The sequence below is a fragment of the Blennius ocellaris genome, assembly GCF_963422515.1.
Source record: "Blennius ocellaris genome assembly, chromosome: 6".
Lineage (NCBI taxonomy): Eukaryota > Metazoa > Chordata > Actinopteri > Blenniiformes > Blenniidae > Blennius > Blennius ocellaris.
Genome location: NC_137655.1, coordinates 2,679,642 through 2,692,507, shown reverse-complemented (window position 1 = coordinate 2,692,507; position 12,866 = coordinate 2,679,642). Strand labels below are relative to the sequence as shown.

The following is a 12,866-nucleotide window of genomic DNA, read 5'->3' as shown; positions in this document are numbered from 1 at the left end:
GAGAGACTGCTGGAGATCAAACGCGTCCTTTATGCAGTCTTTTGTGCCCGTGGCGGTGATTCGAACTGCGCTGAAGTGCGCGCGTGCTTCATCCGGGTTTTCTATTTTAAAATGCTCCCAAAGTGCGGAGCCGCGCGCGCACAAACGACGCCTCGATCATCCACAGCGGCGCTCGTTTATTTCAGGAATAAACGTCTGGCCAAGTGATTGTATTTGTGTTTTGTTTTGTTTTTTTTGGTGGCGGAGGTAAAAATAGAGGCGCGCGCGCGCCGCGAGAGAGGAGACGCGTCAAGTCCCGCAGAAAAACACACGCGGCGGGGCGCACGCACGCACGGCGACGCACAACTCCCACACTTAGGAGGACGTCACGACTCCGCCCATCTCATGAATATTAATGAGCTCAGCGCCCCTGCGTGCCCCTGCGCGATGACGCAACACGACAACTGCGGGTCCCGATTGCTGCAGCCGCTTGTCAGTGTGACGAAGATTGGCACTCAGGTAAGCTGTCACTCAAAATCCCTCTTTTTCCGTTCCCTATCAATCAAACAATCTGGGCCGCACGCTAAAATGCCCCGGGGCGAGCGGCGCGGACCGAGCCGGGCCGGCGGCGGCTGTTTTAACAAGGAGGGGGAAGTAAAAAAAAAAAAAAAAAAAAGCGGCGGAGCTCCGGGAAGGAATTACAAAAAAAAAAACAAAAAAAAAAAAAAAACCCTGCATGGCAGGGAGGGGGTGTAAAAAAAAATATGTCGGCGTTTTGGGGGCAGAGGAGGATTGTGGAAAAAGCAAAGGGCGAGAGCTCGGAGCAGGCCCGACAGCTGGAGCGCAGCGGAGGGGAGGGAGCAGGCAGCTGTCCCCGCATGATTGATTGACTGATGTGGGGGGAAAGGATCTGGGGAACTGCCGGGGCCGGGAGGCGGCGGCGGCGAGCGGCGGGCGCAAGCCGGAGCGCCTCCATCGGCGCACACGAAGCCGCGGCGTTTTGCCGGGGTTCGGCCGAAAAACACGACGCGTCCGAGATCGGCGTCATGAACCGAGATCGCGGCGGCGTCGGCGGCGGCTCGCGCTCCGCTTCTCCCCCCTTTCTTCCTCCACCTCCTCCTCCTCTTCTTCCTCACCCCCGGCTAGCTCCACTAGCGCGGCGAGCGGCAGTGATTTGTGTCTAAACATGGCGCTTTGGAAACGAGGCAGCTCACAGTAGACACATTAAAAAAAACCACAAAAAAAAACAACCCCGTTTTAACTGCCGTTAGCCTCGAGCTAACAGCGGCTCGTCCAGCGGAACGAGCTCGTTAGCTCGAGCTAATGCTAACTGCGGCTACATGCTGCTAACAAAGATTAAAAACAAACGCACGCATACTGCTGGTTTATTAAAGTCCAAGAAAACCTCACTTCACCTCACACACACGCATACGCACTCTCGCACACACACTCGTGAATTAAATGTTGGAAACCATGAGGGCTGCAGCTAGCTCAAGGCTAACGGCTAAGTCGTGGTGGGTGTGTGGAGAGGAGAGTAGTAAAGTAACGCTGGGATACTCCTGGAGACTTATTGAAACGTTGCACCGCGGGAGGATTGATACCGGAGGCGCAACACGGGAGCCGAATTAAAAATAAAGTTGCTATAACGGGACCCCACAATCCCCCCACTCCCCCCCCCCCCCCCTCCCCGGTTCCGCCTCATCAGCATTCATCCACATTTAGAAATGACACTTTTCTTAATGCAGCTCAATTAAAAAAAAATCCTGTGAATGTGGAGCAGGAAAACAAAGCCACTCGAAAAGTATCGACCCCTACTCATTCCATCCCCCTATAACGGTACCAATCATTCACTCAACCACTCTTTTATTTCTTTATGTAAAATCTTGTTTCCTCTACTTTAAAGCAGTCTAACTGAAGTTATGTCTACTGTGTAGGTTGGCCACCTGCCACTGCTTTCTAGAATGCCCCAGTGTGTGCAGCGTCTGCAGTGAACGTGATGGCAGCCCAGTCGCTTTCCATAGACAAGTACCCCAAGGGAGAGCAGCAGGTGGGTGGCAGGGGCAAAAAACCCCGAGACCACGTAGAACACGTCTTCCATCACATGATAATAAAGAAACGCTTAAACGTGTCACCTTGTTGTTTTTGGGATTTTGTACCTCCAAGGACCCAGTTTGACTGTTTTCCTTTTTTTTTTTTTTTTTTAAATGTCGATCCCACGCGGCTGCATTGACGATATTCTCACCCTTTTTTCCTTTCCCACTTCTGGCTTCTCTGTTGCCGACGCCGTCTGGAGCAGCAGGATGAGTGTCGGTTGCTTGTTGTGTTGACGAAACGAAAAGTACACGGCGGAGTGAGAGATGCCTCGGCTGTGGACTTTTAAGTGTTCTCTTGTTTTCTCAGGACAAAGACTTGATGAGATAAACACAAGAAGCTGGTGTTCTATAGAATGAGCGGTGGATGCCAAGTGGGCCATGTCCCGTCTAGAACAGGGGGGTCAAAGTCATTTCAGTTGAGGGGCCACATCCAACCTGATCTGACCTCTGGAGGGCCGACAAGTTAAACGTAACATATTAAACTGCAGATATGGACAAATGTCTTTTGATCCTTTTGTAACTGCAAGAATTAAAGTTAATCAGATATTATATTATACGGGCACAAAAAACTGCATAAAGGACACGTTTGATCTCCAGCAGTCTCTCCTTATTACCATTTAATGGTTACTGCAGCATCCTGTTTTTTTTTATGCATCACTCTTGTAGTGTCCTTTTCATTTAATCCTACTTTTCTGTTGTATGTTGTTTTTTTTGAACTGTCTATAAATAACTAATATGTTTTTACTGGAGCTGCAAGACATCTTTTAACCGTCCAATTATATTATATTATATTGCAAAACGAACACAATATCTGTATCTGGATATCGTATTTTTATTCAGGATTAAAACAATTTATCATTATCTGGAAATATTTTTTGAGTTTACGTGTCTAAAGTATCACTTCACATAAATTGGACACCTTTATTGTGAAAGGTGTCCTATGTCCTATGTGACCTCCATAGATGCATTAATTAATTCTGACCAAGGGCGGTTTTCAATGTCATTTTTGACAATCTAGTGTTTTTAGATCAGCCTCTGTCCGTTTTCATTTTTATACTTAAATTTTTTTTTTTTTTTAAATCCCATGGTGGCCGGACTAGATCCACTGGCGGGCCGCTTCTGGTCCCCGAGCCTCATGTTTGACACCCCTGCTCTTGGTATTTCCACCACACCGCCTTGATAGTGATAAAGCTATATATGTCGCCCTCCTCTTTACCGTGTTGATTGAGCCTGAATCTCAACAAAGATCTGCAGTTGTACTTGTGCAGGACGACGGTCGCCTCCACAGACGCTGCCCTAACTTCTCCAGACATTTAGCGATCCTTCCGTTCCCGACGTCGGTTTGAGAATGTTTTTTGGGACGAGTGTTTCTCTCCATAGCAAGAAAACCACAGCGGGAAGAAAAAAAGAAAAGTCTTTTCATAGAAGCATTGTAAAGGCCTCGTATTCTTTGCCTGCGCTTATGTAAATTGCTTACAAAACATCTTTATTCGTGTGCCAGATTTTTTTTTGGGGGGGGGGGTGTCGAGCGATGAGGATGGCCTATGACTAATGAGACATTTTCTGCCCCAAGCAAACAATTATTTTTAGCCCGTTTTTGTGCTCAATCTAAGTCATTGTCGGGGGCCCAGTCACATGGGCTGAGGACGGGATTCTTGCGCTCCTGGAAGCTGTGAAGAGGAGAGAGACCCCCCCCCCCCAACCCCCCCCCGATCAGTGAGCGGGAGCTAGCGCCGAGACCACAGTCACATGTCCTCCCCGGCTTCCCAAGCATCAGATGATGCGGTTCTAATACCTCTGTTCACTGGCGAGTCCTCTGAAAGTTCACACATTAGAAACCCCGTCCCCCCCCGGGGGGAAACCAGGGATCGTCTCTGCCCCCCCCCCCCCCCCCCCCCTTCAGCGTTTTCTGTCTTTTACTTACTAAGTGTCTCACGAGTTCTGTAAGGTGTCTCACCGAGCCTCTGGTTCTCTGCAGATGCAAGGCGTGTTGAAGGCCGACTTGAACCCGGAGCAGAAGTTCATCGAGGCCACGTTGGTGGAGGTCCCCAGCCCCTCCCCCACAGAGCCGCAGACCCCCATGGACGCAGACAAAGCCTCCATCTACCGGTACGGATCGTCCCGGGGGGGGGAAACGGCCCCCCTACACTACCAGACCCTAATCGGCCCTCCGTCGTCCTCGCACAGCTTCGGCTGCCCGCGTGTGAACTTGAGTTTTAACTCTTCTCTCACAGTTTGACTTCTCAGATCAAGTATTTTAATGGTTTTTACTAAAAAAAACAACAACAAAAATTCTCACGTGCCACTTTGTCGTCTCGCTGCTGCCTTTTCGCCGACTCAGGTTGTTTCCAACCTTAAATCGTAAAGAAAATGGTGATTTGAGTAGTAGCCTGACGTCCACCAGTGAGAAACGACCAACAGGTTTCGGGTTTGATTCCCAACAGCCGACAGGACACCACTGTGACCCTTGACCCCCCCCCCACCAGCTCCCCATGTAGCTCCAACACAAGTTCTAGAAATAGGATTAATAAAGTCTGAGTAGTTTAGTTCAACGATGCTAAAAGAGCTTTTAAATAAATAAGCAAATAAATAAAAGTAAAACGAAAGGTAATTTATCTGTAAGTGTTCAGGTTGTTGAAACTTAAAGAAATATTCATGTGTTAGTTGACGTAGAGTTAGAACATGTAGGAGCTCCAGATGAAAGTTGTGAGAAAAAAAACAGTTTTGCTGTATTTTCCCTCCGAGTCGTGCAGTAAGCCACTTTGCATACCCGGTATATCAAAAAAAAATTTTTTTTTATTTACGTTATATGTTGTTGTTTTTTTTAAATTTCAGACTAATGTACCTCAAATGATTAAGTTTTTCTCAATAAGGACAAATGGTGACACGTTGACAGTAAACAGTCGCCGTTTCAAAGTTAGATGTGTAAAAGGGGAAGGCAAACATAAATTAGCTTCTTCCTTCTTTTTTTGAACATGCTGAGACTTTAAATTCTCTTATTTTCTGCAAAAATATGTTTTGTTACTAATAATCATGTCCATGTTCAAAAAATAAAGTTCATTCATTCACTCATTGTTGCACCTCCCGCAGGCATCCCCTGTTCCCCCTGCTGGCGCTGCTGTTCGAGAAGTGCGAGCAGTCCACGCTGAGCTCCGACTGCATCACCTCGGCCAGCTTCGATGTGGACATCGAGAACTTTGTGCGTTGCCAGGAAAAGGAAGGGAAGCCGTTCTTCAGCGAGGACCCCGAACTCGACAACCTGGTGAGGCACCGGAATCTGAATCGGAATCGGAATTGGAATGACAGTTCCAGCAGCTTTTTACAGGACAGGAGCAAAGAATAAAGAATAAATTAAATAGGATAAGTCTAAAAAAAAATTATAATTATGTACAATATTATATAGACTCTTTTCTAGCCTTTTACTAAATAGAAATAGCAAAAAGGAATAAAAACTCCAAATAAAGTATAGAAGTGTAAAGTGACAGGTGAGGTTAAAATGCACTGTGGTTACAGAGGGTTATGAGGTGGGTAGCTGCTACTTCCCTTCTGTCCTCTGACCCCCCAGTGAGGACTTGTACAGCTTGATGTCCTGAGGGACAAAGGACATGGTGGCAGGGGGGGGGGGGGTTACGGTTCTTCCTCACCTTGGTCACCAGTACAGATGTTCTGTCTCAGTGAGAGGCGTCAACAACAGTGTTAAAACACCAGATATAAAACACTAGATGCCTCACTGTGCCGCCTGTGGCGTGCCAACAGCGCCGCCATCTTGGGGAGGTCTCCCGCTCGACGTATAGATTTTAGTCTAGAAAACCCACAAAAGCATTCGTAGCTCGCTTGTTAGTCCACATAGCATGGTCCACATAAGACAAATGTATTTTAAATCAGCAAAGTGAAAGAAGTTCTCTGGTCACCTGTGAAGCACTTTGGCTAAAACGTCCCCAGCTTGGAAATAAATGACTGATTAATAGTCTTTGGTGACCAAATGTCACTCGTCGTTTCATCGTTGTTTTGGGTTCCACCATGTTTTCACTCACAGTACTGAACACATCCAGTTCTCCAGAGGTACTGTGTTCTGTATAGAGAGAAACTGCCAGCAGGTACCAATAGAAAAAAAAAAACAATCATCCCAGCGGTGAAGCGCGGTGGCGAGAGCGTCGCTGCCTCCAGGTCTCGACGGTTTAAAACGAATTCCCAGCTCCTGTCGGGACACTGGGGGACGATGTCAGTCTGACGCCGCCGTCTCTTTACACGCGAAGGAAGGAATTCAGCAAGACTGAAGCACGTTCGATGCGGCGTTATCGCAGGGAACTTCAGCTGAACCGTGATAAATCGTGTTTCCAGCCGCCGTGCAGTCGTGCTCGGCATTAGTCCGATCAGATGAGGTCCACTGCACAGATCAGATTTCACTTCAAACACAAGGACATAACAGACTCCAGTGTCTGTCACAAGTCATTTCCCTTCATCTCATGTTACCTGGTCCAGTTTACCGAATAGAGTCGAGCACCGATCAATGACTCGTAGAGTCTTGACGGCTGGGCTGAAGCAGGGAATCGGTCTGCCGAGGAGAGACGGGTCAACCGACGGTTTTGATCGCCCGTGTCTCAGATGGTGAAGGCCATCCAGGTGCTGCGGATCCACCTGCTGGAGCTGGAGAAGGTCAGCGACCTGTGCAAGGACTTCTGCAGCCGCTACATCGCCTGCCTCAAGACCAAGATGAACAGCGAGACGCTGCTGAGCGGCGACCCGGGGAGTCCGTACTCCCCCGTGGCGGGCCCCAACCCCAGCTTCTCCCCCGTCAAGTCTCAGGTAAGGCGTCCGGACGAGCGGCGGGCCTCGGCGCCGGACGACGGCGACGCGTCACGACGATGCCTCTCTCCACAGACGCCCAGCTCCATCTCGGGGACCATCAGTCCCCAGGGCCAGATCGTGGTCCCGGCTTCGGCGCTGCAGCAGGGCAACGTCACGGTGACCACCGTCAACCCCGCCCAGGTGGTCGCAGGTATGTCACCATGGCATACACCACCCCCCTCAGGTACTGTACTCGGAAGGCTCAGACTGTGCTGCAGTAGTTCCCCCCCCCCCCCCACCCCCGTGAGGCCGGGAGGTTCCATTAACTGTGTGTGTTTTCAGGCGCCACCGTGTACCAGCCGGTCACCGTCGTCACCCCTCAGGGCCAGGTGGTCACACAGGCCCTGTCTCCGGGGACGATACGTGTCCAGAACAATCAGGTACAACCCCTCCCCCGCCTTCAATCTGCACTGTTGTTGGTTATCAGAGGAAGGCCGTGTCTCTTCCCTGTGAAACGCCGTCTCCTCAGGCACCCTGCTGTGACGTGCGAAGACGACCGTGTGAGTCACAGCAGGCCTGTCGGAGCGAAACGCAAACCTCCGCCCACTTTCCACTGAATCGAACGTTAAAGGTCCCATATTAGACAAAATGTACCGTCTCCTAACAGTTAATGTGTCCCTATAGCCTGAGGAAGTGAAGAAAGTCTGTCGTCTCCCTCGCTTCTCCACTTTTTAGTGAATCAGATTTCAGAGATTTTGCTTAACTCATTACGTATTACACATTGTGTCCACAATGAATGAACCTTTTTTTTTTAATTTTATATATAGATCTGTTCTTTCTGGCCGATGCAGGGGGAAAGTTGAGTATCGTTACCTGCCTGTTGGTTACTTGTACGTACGTTGTATGTTGACAAGTTGCTGAGGGGTTTGTTTGGGAATCGTGTCTCGAGGACAGGATGTTCCAGTCCCTGTGTGGACATTGACGGTTGTGACAGAAACACACTTGTCTGCTGACTCAGCAACAAGGAGAGAGTTCAGTATGATCAGAGCAGGACTCTGTAGACCCGTGTTCGTTTTGGTTCTGACTGAATAACGGCTCCAACAGGAAAACACGGTGCGGTATGACGACGACGACTCTTTAGTCCCGTCGCAACGTGTTCAACCTTCCTTCTGCTCTCAGCTGCAGCTGCAGTTCCACCAGGACCTCAACCTCTTCAACCACGACGACAACTCCACCAAGAACAAACGGGGCGTGCTCCCCAAACACGCCACCAACGTCATGCGCTCCTGGCTCTTCCAGCACATCGGGGTGAGTGTGAGTGTGAGAGAGAGAGATGGAGAGAGAGAGAGAGAGAGAGAGAGTAAATACAGAGGAGCTCTGACGCCTTGCCTTTCCTCCCACAGCATCCCTACCCCACAGAAGATGAGAAGAAACAGATCGCGACTCAGACAAACCTGACGCTCCTCCAGGTCAACAACTGGTCAGTGTCACACCAACATCAAAGGGGGGAGGTTGCGACATCAAAGGGGGGCGGTTGTGGCGTCAAGATAAGGTCCTCGTTCGTCTTATCAGACGTACGGGACGGTGTGAAGACACCGAGGCTTTTCTCCACTGCAGGTGGATTTGTTTTGTTTTTGGTGTGGGAGTGAGTAACAGACACCTTGCAGACCTGAATGGGAGCTCAACTAGGCCAGATCGTCGCAGAGGTCATGATTCTCATGGTTATCCCGTCAGATAAAGGAAGAGATTAACACTCTTCTGGAGCCTCACGGGACCTGGTCCATACTGTGTTCTCCTCTCGTTCACTCTCGAGCGGTGAGAGAAACCTGAGTGCTGAGTCCTGTGTTGCAGGTTCATCAACGCACGGAGACGGATCCTGCAGCCCATGTTGGACGCCAGCTCCTCCGAGACGCCCAAAACCAAGAAGAAGACGCCCCAGAACCGACCTCTGCAGCGCTTCTGGCCCGACTCCATCGCGGGAGGCAACCAGCAAGTCACCATGCCAGACGGTAGGCAAACGCAACCGTCCTCTTGAGTTAGAACACAGCTGGAACTGAAGGTTTAAGGAAGTGAAACAGCTGTGAAGGAGTCCTGGTGCTCCCACAGGGTCAGTGGTTTTGGCCCAATCCCAATTCTCTTTTGTACCCCTCCGCCTACCCCTTAGCCCTCCGCCTCCAAAACGAGGGAAAAGGGATCAAAGTTTCAGCCCTTAGATTTGGGACATGCCTCTCCCTCTGCTCAGCCCCGCCCCTCTCCTCCTGCTCACCCCTCCCCCTCTCGCTCCGTCTCATAGTTGTGACATCATGATACGGCGCCGTTACATCAGCAGAGCTGAGCCACGGATGTTTGTTGATTTTCCAGCAGGAGCGTCTCAAATTCAACGTGTTACAGCAGCTTGGCTGCTTCGTTTCCACATTGAGGTGAAGAAATAGACGGAGACGTGGGTTACTTCAGTTTTTTGCGCCGTATTTGGACTTCAGAAATATTTCCTCATTCACCATGTGAAAGCGGAGGAGCTTCCTTGTTTGCTCGGGGGTCCCTGTTTTCAAAACACCCGTATTAGAAGACTTTGGAACTATACAATGTAATAATAAAATGTTATAAACACGGTCTCTACCAAACAAAGACACACGGAAGCTCCATACGGCAGACGGCAGCGCTACTGCCGTTCTTACTGGTATAAAACACAACAGGTTTATATAACTTTAGAAGCGTATATATGTGAAATGCGAGTCCTTAAGCGCCGTGTCCTCCTACCCCTCTGTTTAAAGTGTGCATCTGGAAACGCTCCTTTTAGAGGGGTGAATAGCCCTTCGCCTCACCCCTCCACATTTCAGAGGGGTAAGATGAAGGGCTAAGGGGTAGAATTGAGACGCAGCCTTTGTCTGAATGGCGGCAGTGTGGTAACGTGGCGTCTGCCTCCAGGTACCATGGTGACGATGAACATGGAGAGTCTGCAGAGCCTGACGTCGGACGGAGCCACGCTGGCGGTGCAGCAGGTGATGCTGGGGGGCCACAGCGAGGACGAGTCGGGGGACAGCGGGGACGAGGACGACGACACGGACATGGCCGGGCTGGGCCTGGACAACAGCGACTCGTTGCAGTAGAGGACACACTGACACACACACACACACACACACACACACACACACACACACACACACACACACACACACACACACACAGGACGCACAAAGTCCACTGCAGGGGTGTCAAACTTTTCAGTTCATGGGGTCACGTGCAGCTCGACCTCGGCAGTAAAACAGTTTGAGAATTCCACACGTTTTTTCTCACTTTGTGTTGGATTTAATTAAAAAAAATTAAATAAATAATAATAATCATAACGTCCATCCATCGGTCTTCTTCGCCGGCTTATTCCGTATCGGTCGTCCGGAGAGCGAAGCAGCCGGACACCTCCGTCCCCCTGCGACTTCTCCCGGGACCGAGCCAGAGATGACAGAGCGCAATGCATTCTGGGTAGTAAGCAAAGCCAAATCGCAAGGCGAAAAACGGAAGCTGCTTTTATGGAAAACTCCATGTTTGACACCCCTGCTCCCCAGCATACATACAGGTTTACACAGAGCACAAAGAAGCAGAGGACGGGGGGGATGGGGGGGGGGGGGGCGCGTCCTCCGCTCTTCCACCGCCCCCTCCCCCCCCTGCTGACGGGCAGTGTGTGTGTGTGTACATCAGGAGTTTCATTTCAGAAGCTCTTTTAATTATGTAGTCGATGTAGACGAGTGCACTTTTTTTGTATATTTAAGCTAAAAAGATGAAATCAAACAAGAAGAAGAAGAAAAAAAAAAAGTGTTAAAAACACGTGAAGCAAGAATTTGTATGCTCCGTTATTAAATGTGGACTGATTTTTTTGTTGTTTTTTTTTTTTTTGTAAAATCTCCACCCTTCCTTTTTCCCCCCGTCCACTCTTTTCATTCTCGTTTTGGATGCCAACACTTTGAAGTTGTATCTGTAAGGGTTTGTCTTCACTTTTTTGCATGCCTGTGTTTTGAGTAGACGTGTGCACTCATATGACGGACTCCGCGGCTCTCGCCGAGGCTCCGCGGGCCGAGCAGAGCACAAGTTCAGAAGAAAAGAAAGAAAAAGAAAGAAAAAAAAAAATGAACGAAAGAGGAGAGATGCTTATTTTTATATACAAACTACGAAATGAGTGTTTTTCTTTCGGTTTGTGTTCTCCTGTTTTTGTAAGGGATATTTATGTACAGATTCGTAATTGAAGCTTGGACGCCCTGTTTTCCAGGGTCTCTTTGAAGTTTTCTACAAATGTTGAAAAAAAAAAAATAACTAGTCATTGAATGGTGATGAAATTAGCTGTTTAAATTGGTTTTAAACTTCCAATACTAAAAAGGCCTTATGTGTGTGAATTGTTGCCAAGAAGCACAAAAAGAAAGCGTGACCTTTGGTCAAATTGCTCCAAAAGACACTAAAGCGCAGAAGCCGTCCGTCGTCTGGACCGACGCGAGCTCCAAACACGGCGATGTCGCGCCCCCGGAAGATCTACTGGTCGACGGCGTCGCCTCCCGCGGGTCTCCTGTGTGTCGCGGGGTCGTCGAGTTGCGTCGCCCTGTGACCGCGGGTCTCCCGGTCAGAGGCGTGGCCTATCGCAGGTCTTTTGCCGGCGGTCCTCATGCAACTGTGGGTCTCCTGCTCAAATTTGGCGTGTACCTCAGGTCTCCTGGTCGGCAACATGGCCTACAGCGGGTCTCCTGCGTGTCAGGTGTCTCCTGATTGGCGTCGTTAAAACCGCAGGTGTGCTGGTCGGTGGTATCGTGGAACCGCAAGCCTCCCGGTCGGCGACGTCGTGGACCGCGGGTCTCTTGCATATTGCAGGTCTGCTGGTCGGTGACATCGCATACCGTAGGTCTCTTGCGTATCGCAGGTCTCTTGGTCGGCGACATCACGTATCGCAAGCCTCCCGGTCGGCGACATCGCGTACCACGGGTCTCTTGCGTACCGCAGGTCTCTTGGTTGGCGACATCACGTACTGCAGGTCTCTTGGTCGGCGACCTCGTGTACCGCAGGTCTCTTGCATATTGCAGGTCTGCTGGTCGGTGACATCGCATACCGTAGGTCTCTTGCGTATCGCAGGTCACTTGGTCGGCGACATCACGTACCGCAGGTTTCTTGGTCGGCGACATCGCATAACGTAGGTCTCTTGCGTACCGCAGGTCTCTTGGTCGGCGACGTCTCGTACCGCAGGTTTCTCGCGTATCGCAAGTCTCCTGGTGGGCGACATCTTGCACCGCGGGTCTCTTGCATATCACAGGCCTGTTGGTCGGCGTTGTCGTGTAACCGCAGGTCTGCTGGCCGACCCTGCATACCACAGGCTTCCTGGTCCACGTCTCGTACTGCAAGTCTTGAGGTCGGCGTACCCCAGGTCTCCTGATCGGCGACATCGCGTACCGCAGGTCTCTCGCATATCACAGTTCTGCTGATCGACACAGTTCTGCTGATCGACCTCGTGTTCCGCAGGCTTCCTGGACCACGTCTCGTACCGCAAGTCTTGACGTCGGCGTACCGCGGGTCTCCTGGTTTGTGAGATCGCGTATCACAGGTCTGCCAGTCGGTGTCGGCGTCTAACCGCAGGTCTCCTGGTCGGCGGACAACAGGAAGCACAATCCAAAACACTATGCTAACCTTACAATCAGTCTCAACTGGGAGCGGACAGGACATCACCTCCAACTTTTATTTATGTACACGGACATGCTGCTGTGCTCCGAACGGCACAGCTGGACTCGTTAAAGACCCCCCAAACACACACACACACACACACACTAACACTACAGACACATGTAGTGGCAGATTTATCGATCTCTTGAGATTACTGCCTGTTGTTTGAAGAACTGTAGTATTCATGTGTTGTCCGTCTCTACTTGCAGTGATGTATCCCTCTTGTAAAGCAGAGTCTCGGGAGGGGGGGGGGGGGGGGCGACACCCGGGGGGGGTGGGGGTGGGGGGGTTTTGGCGCCCTGCCTCGGCTCTCGGTTC

General features: G+C 50.4%; 1 protein-coding gene across 3 annotated transcripts; it reads left to right on the top strand.

The window, feature by feature from the left end:
* Positions 1-426: 426 nt before the first annotated feature.
* pknox1.1 (pbx/knotted 1 homeobox 1.1) lies at positions 427-12,777 on the top strand (the record flags this gene model as incomplete). 3 transcript variants are annotated; one of them, XM_080497971.1, is made up of 11 exons in its annotated part: positions 431-498; positions 1,914-2,026; positions 4,051-4,181; positions 5,163-5,334; positions 6,678-6,878; positions 6,954-7,104; positions 7,203-7,300; positions 8,040-8,168; positions 8,264-8,340; positions 8,712-8,869; positions 9,786-12,777. In XM_080497971.1, 10 exons carry the CDS (start codon positions 1,976-1,978, stop codon positions 9,965-9,967), a joined length of 1,350 nt encoding a protein of 449 aa, XP_080354097.1. In that variant the 3' UTR covers positions 9,968-12,777. The 3 variants fall into 3 exon arrangements, with proteins under 3 accessions (XP_080354096.1, XP_080354097.1, XP_080354098.1); XM_080497972.1 differs by lacking the exon at positions 431-498 and adding an exon at positions 576-1,815; XM_080497970.1 differs by lacking the exon at positions 1,914-2,026 and having other exon boundaries at positions 427-498.
* Between the last annotated feature and the right edge of the window lie 89 nt (positions 12,778-12,866).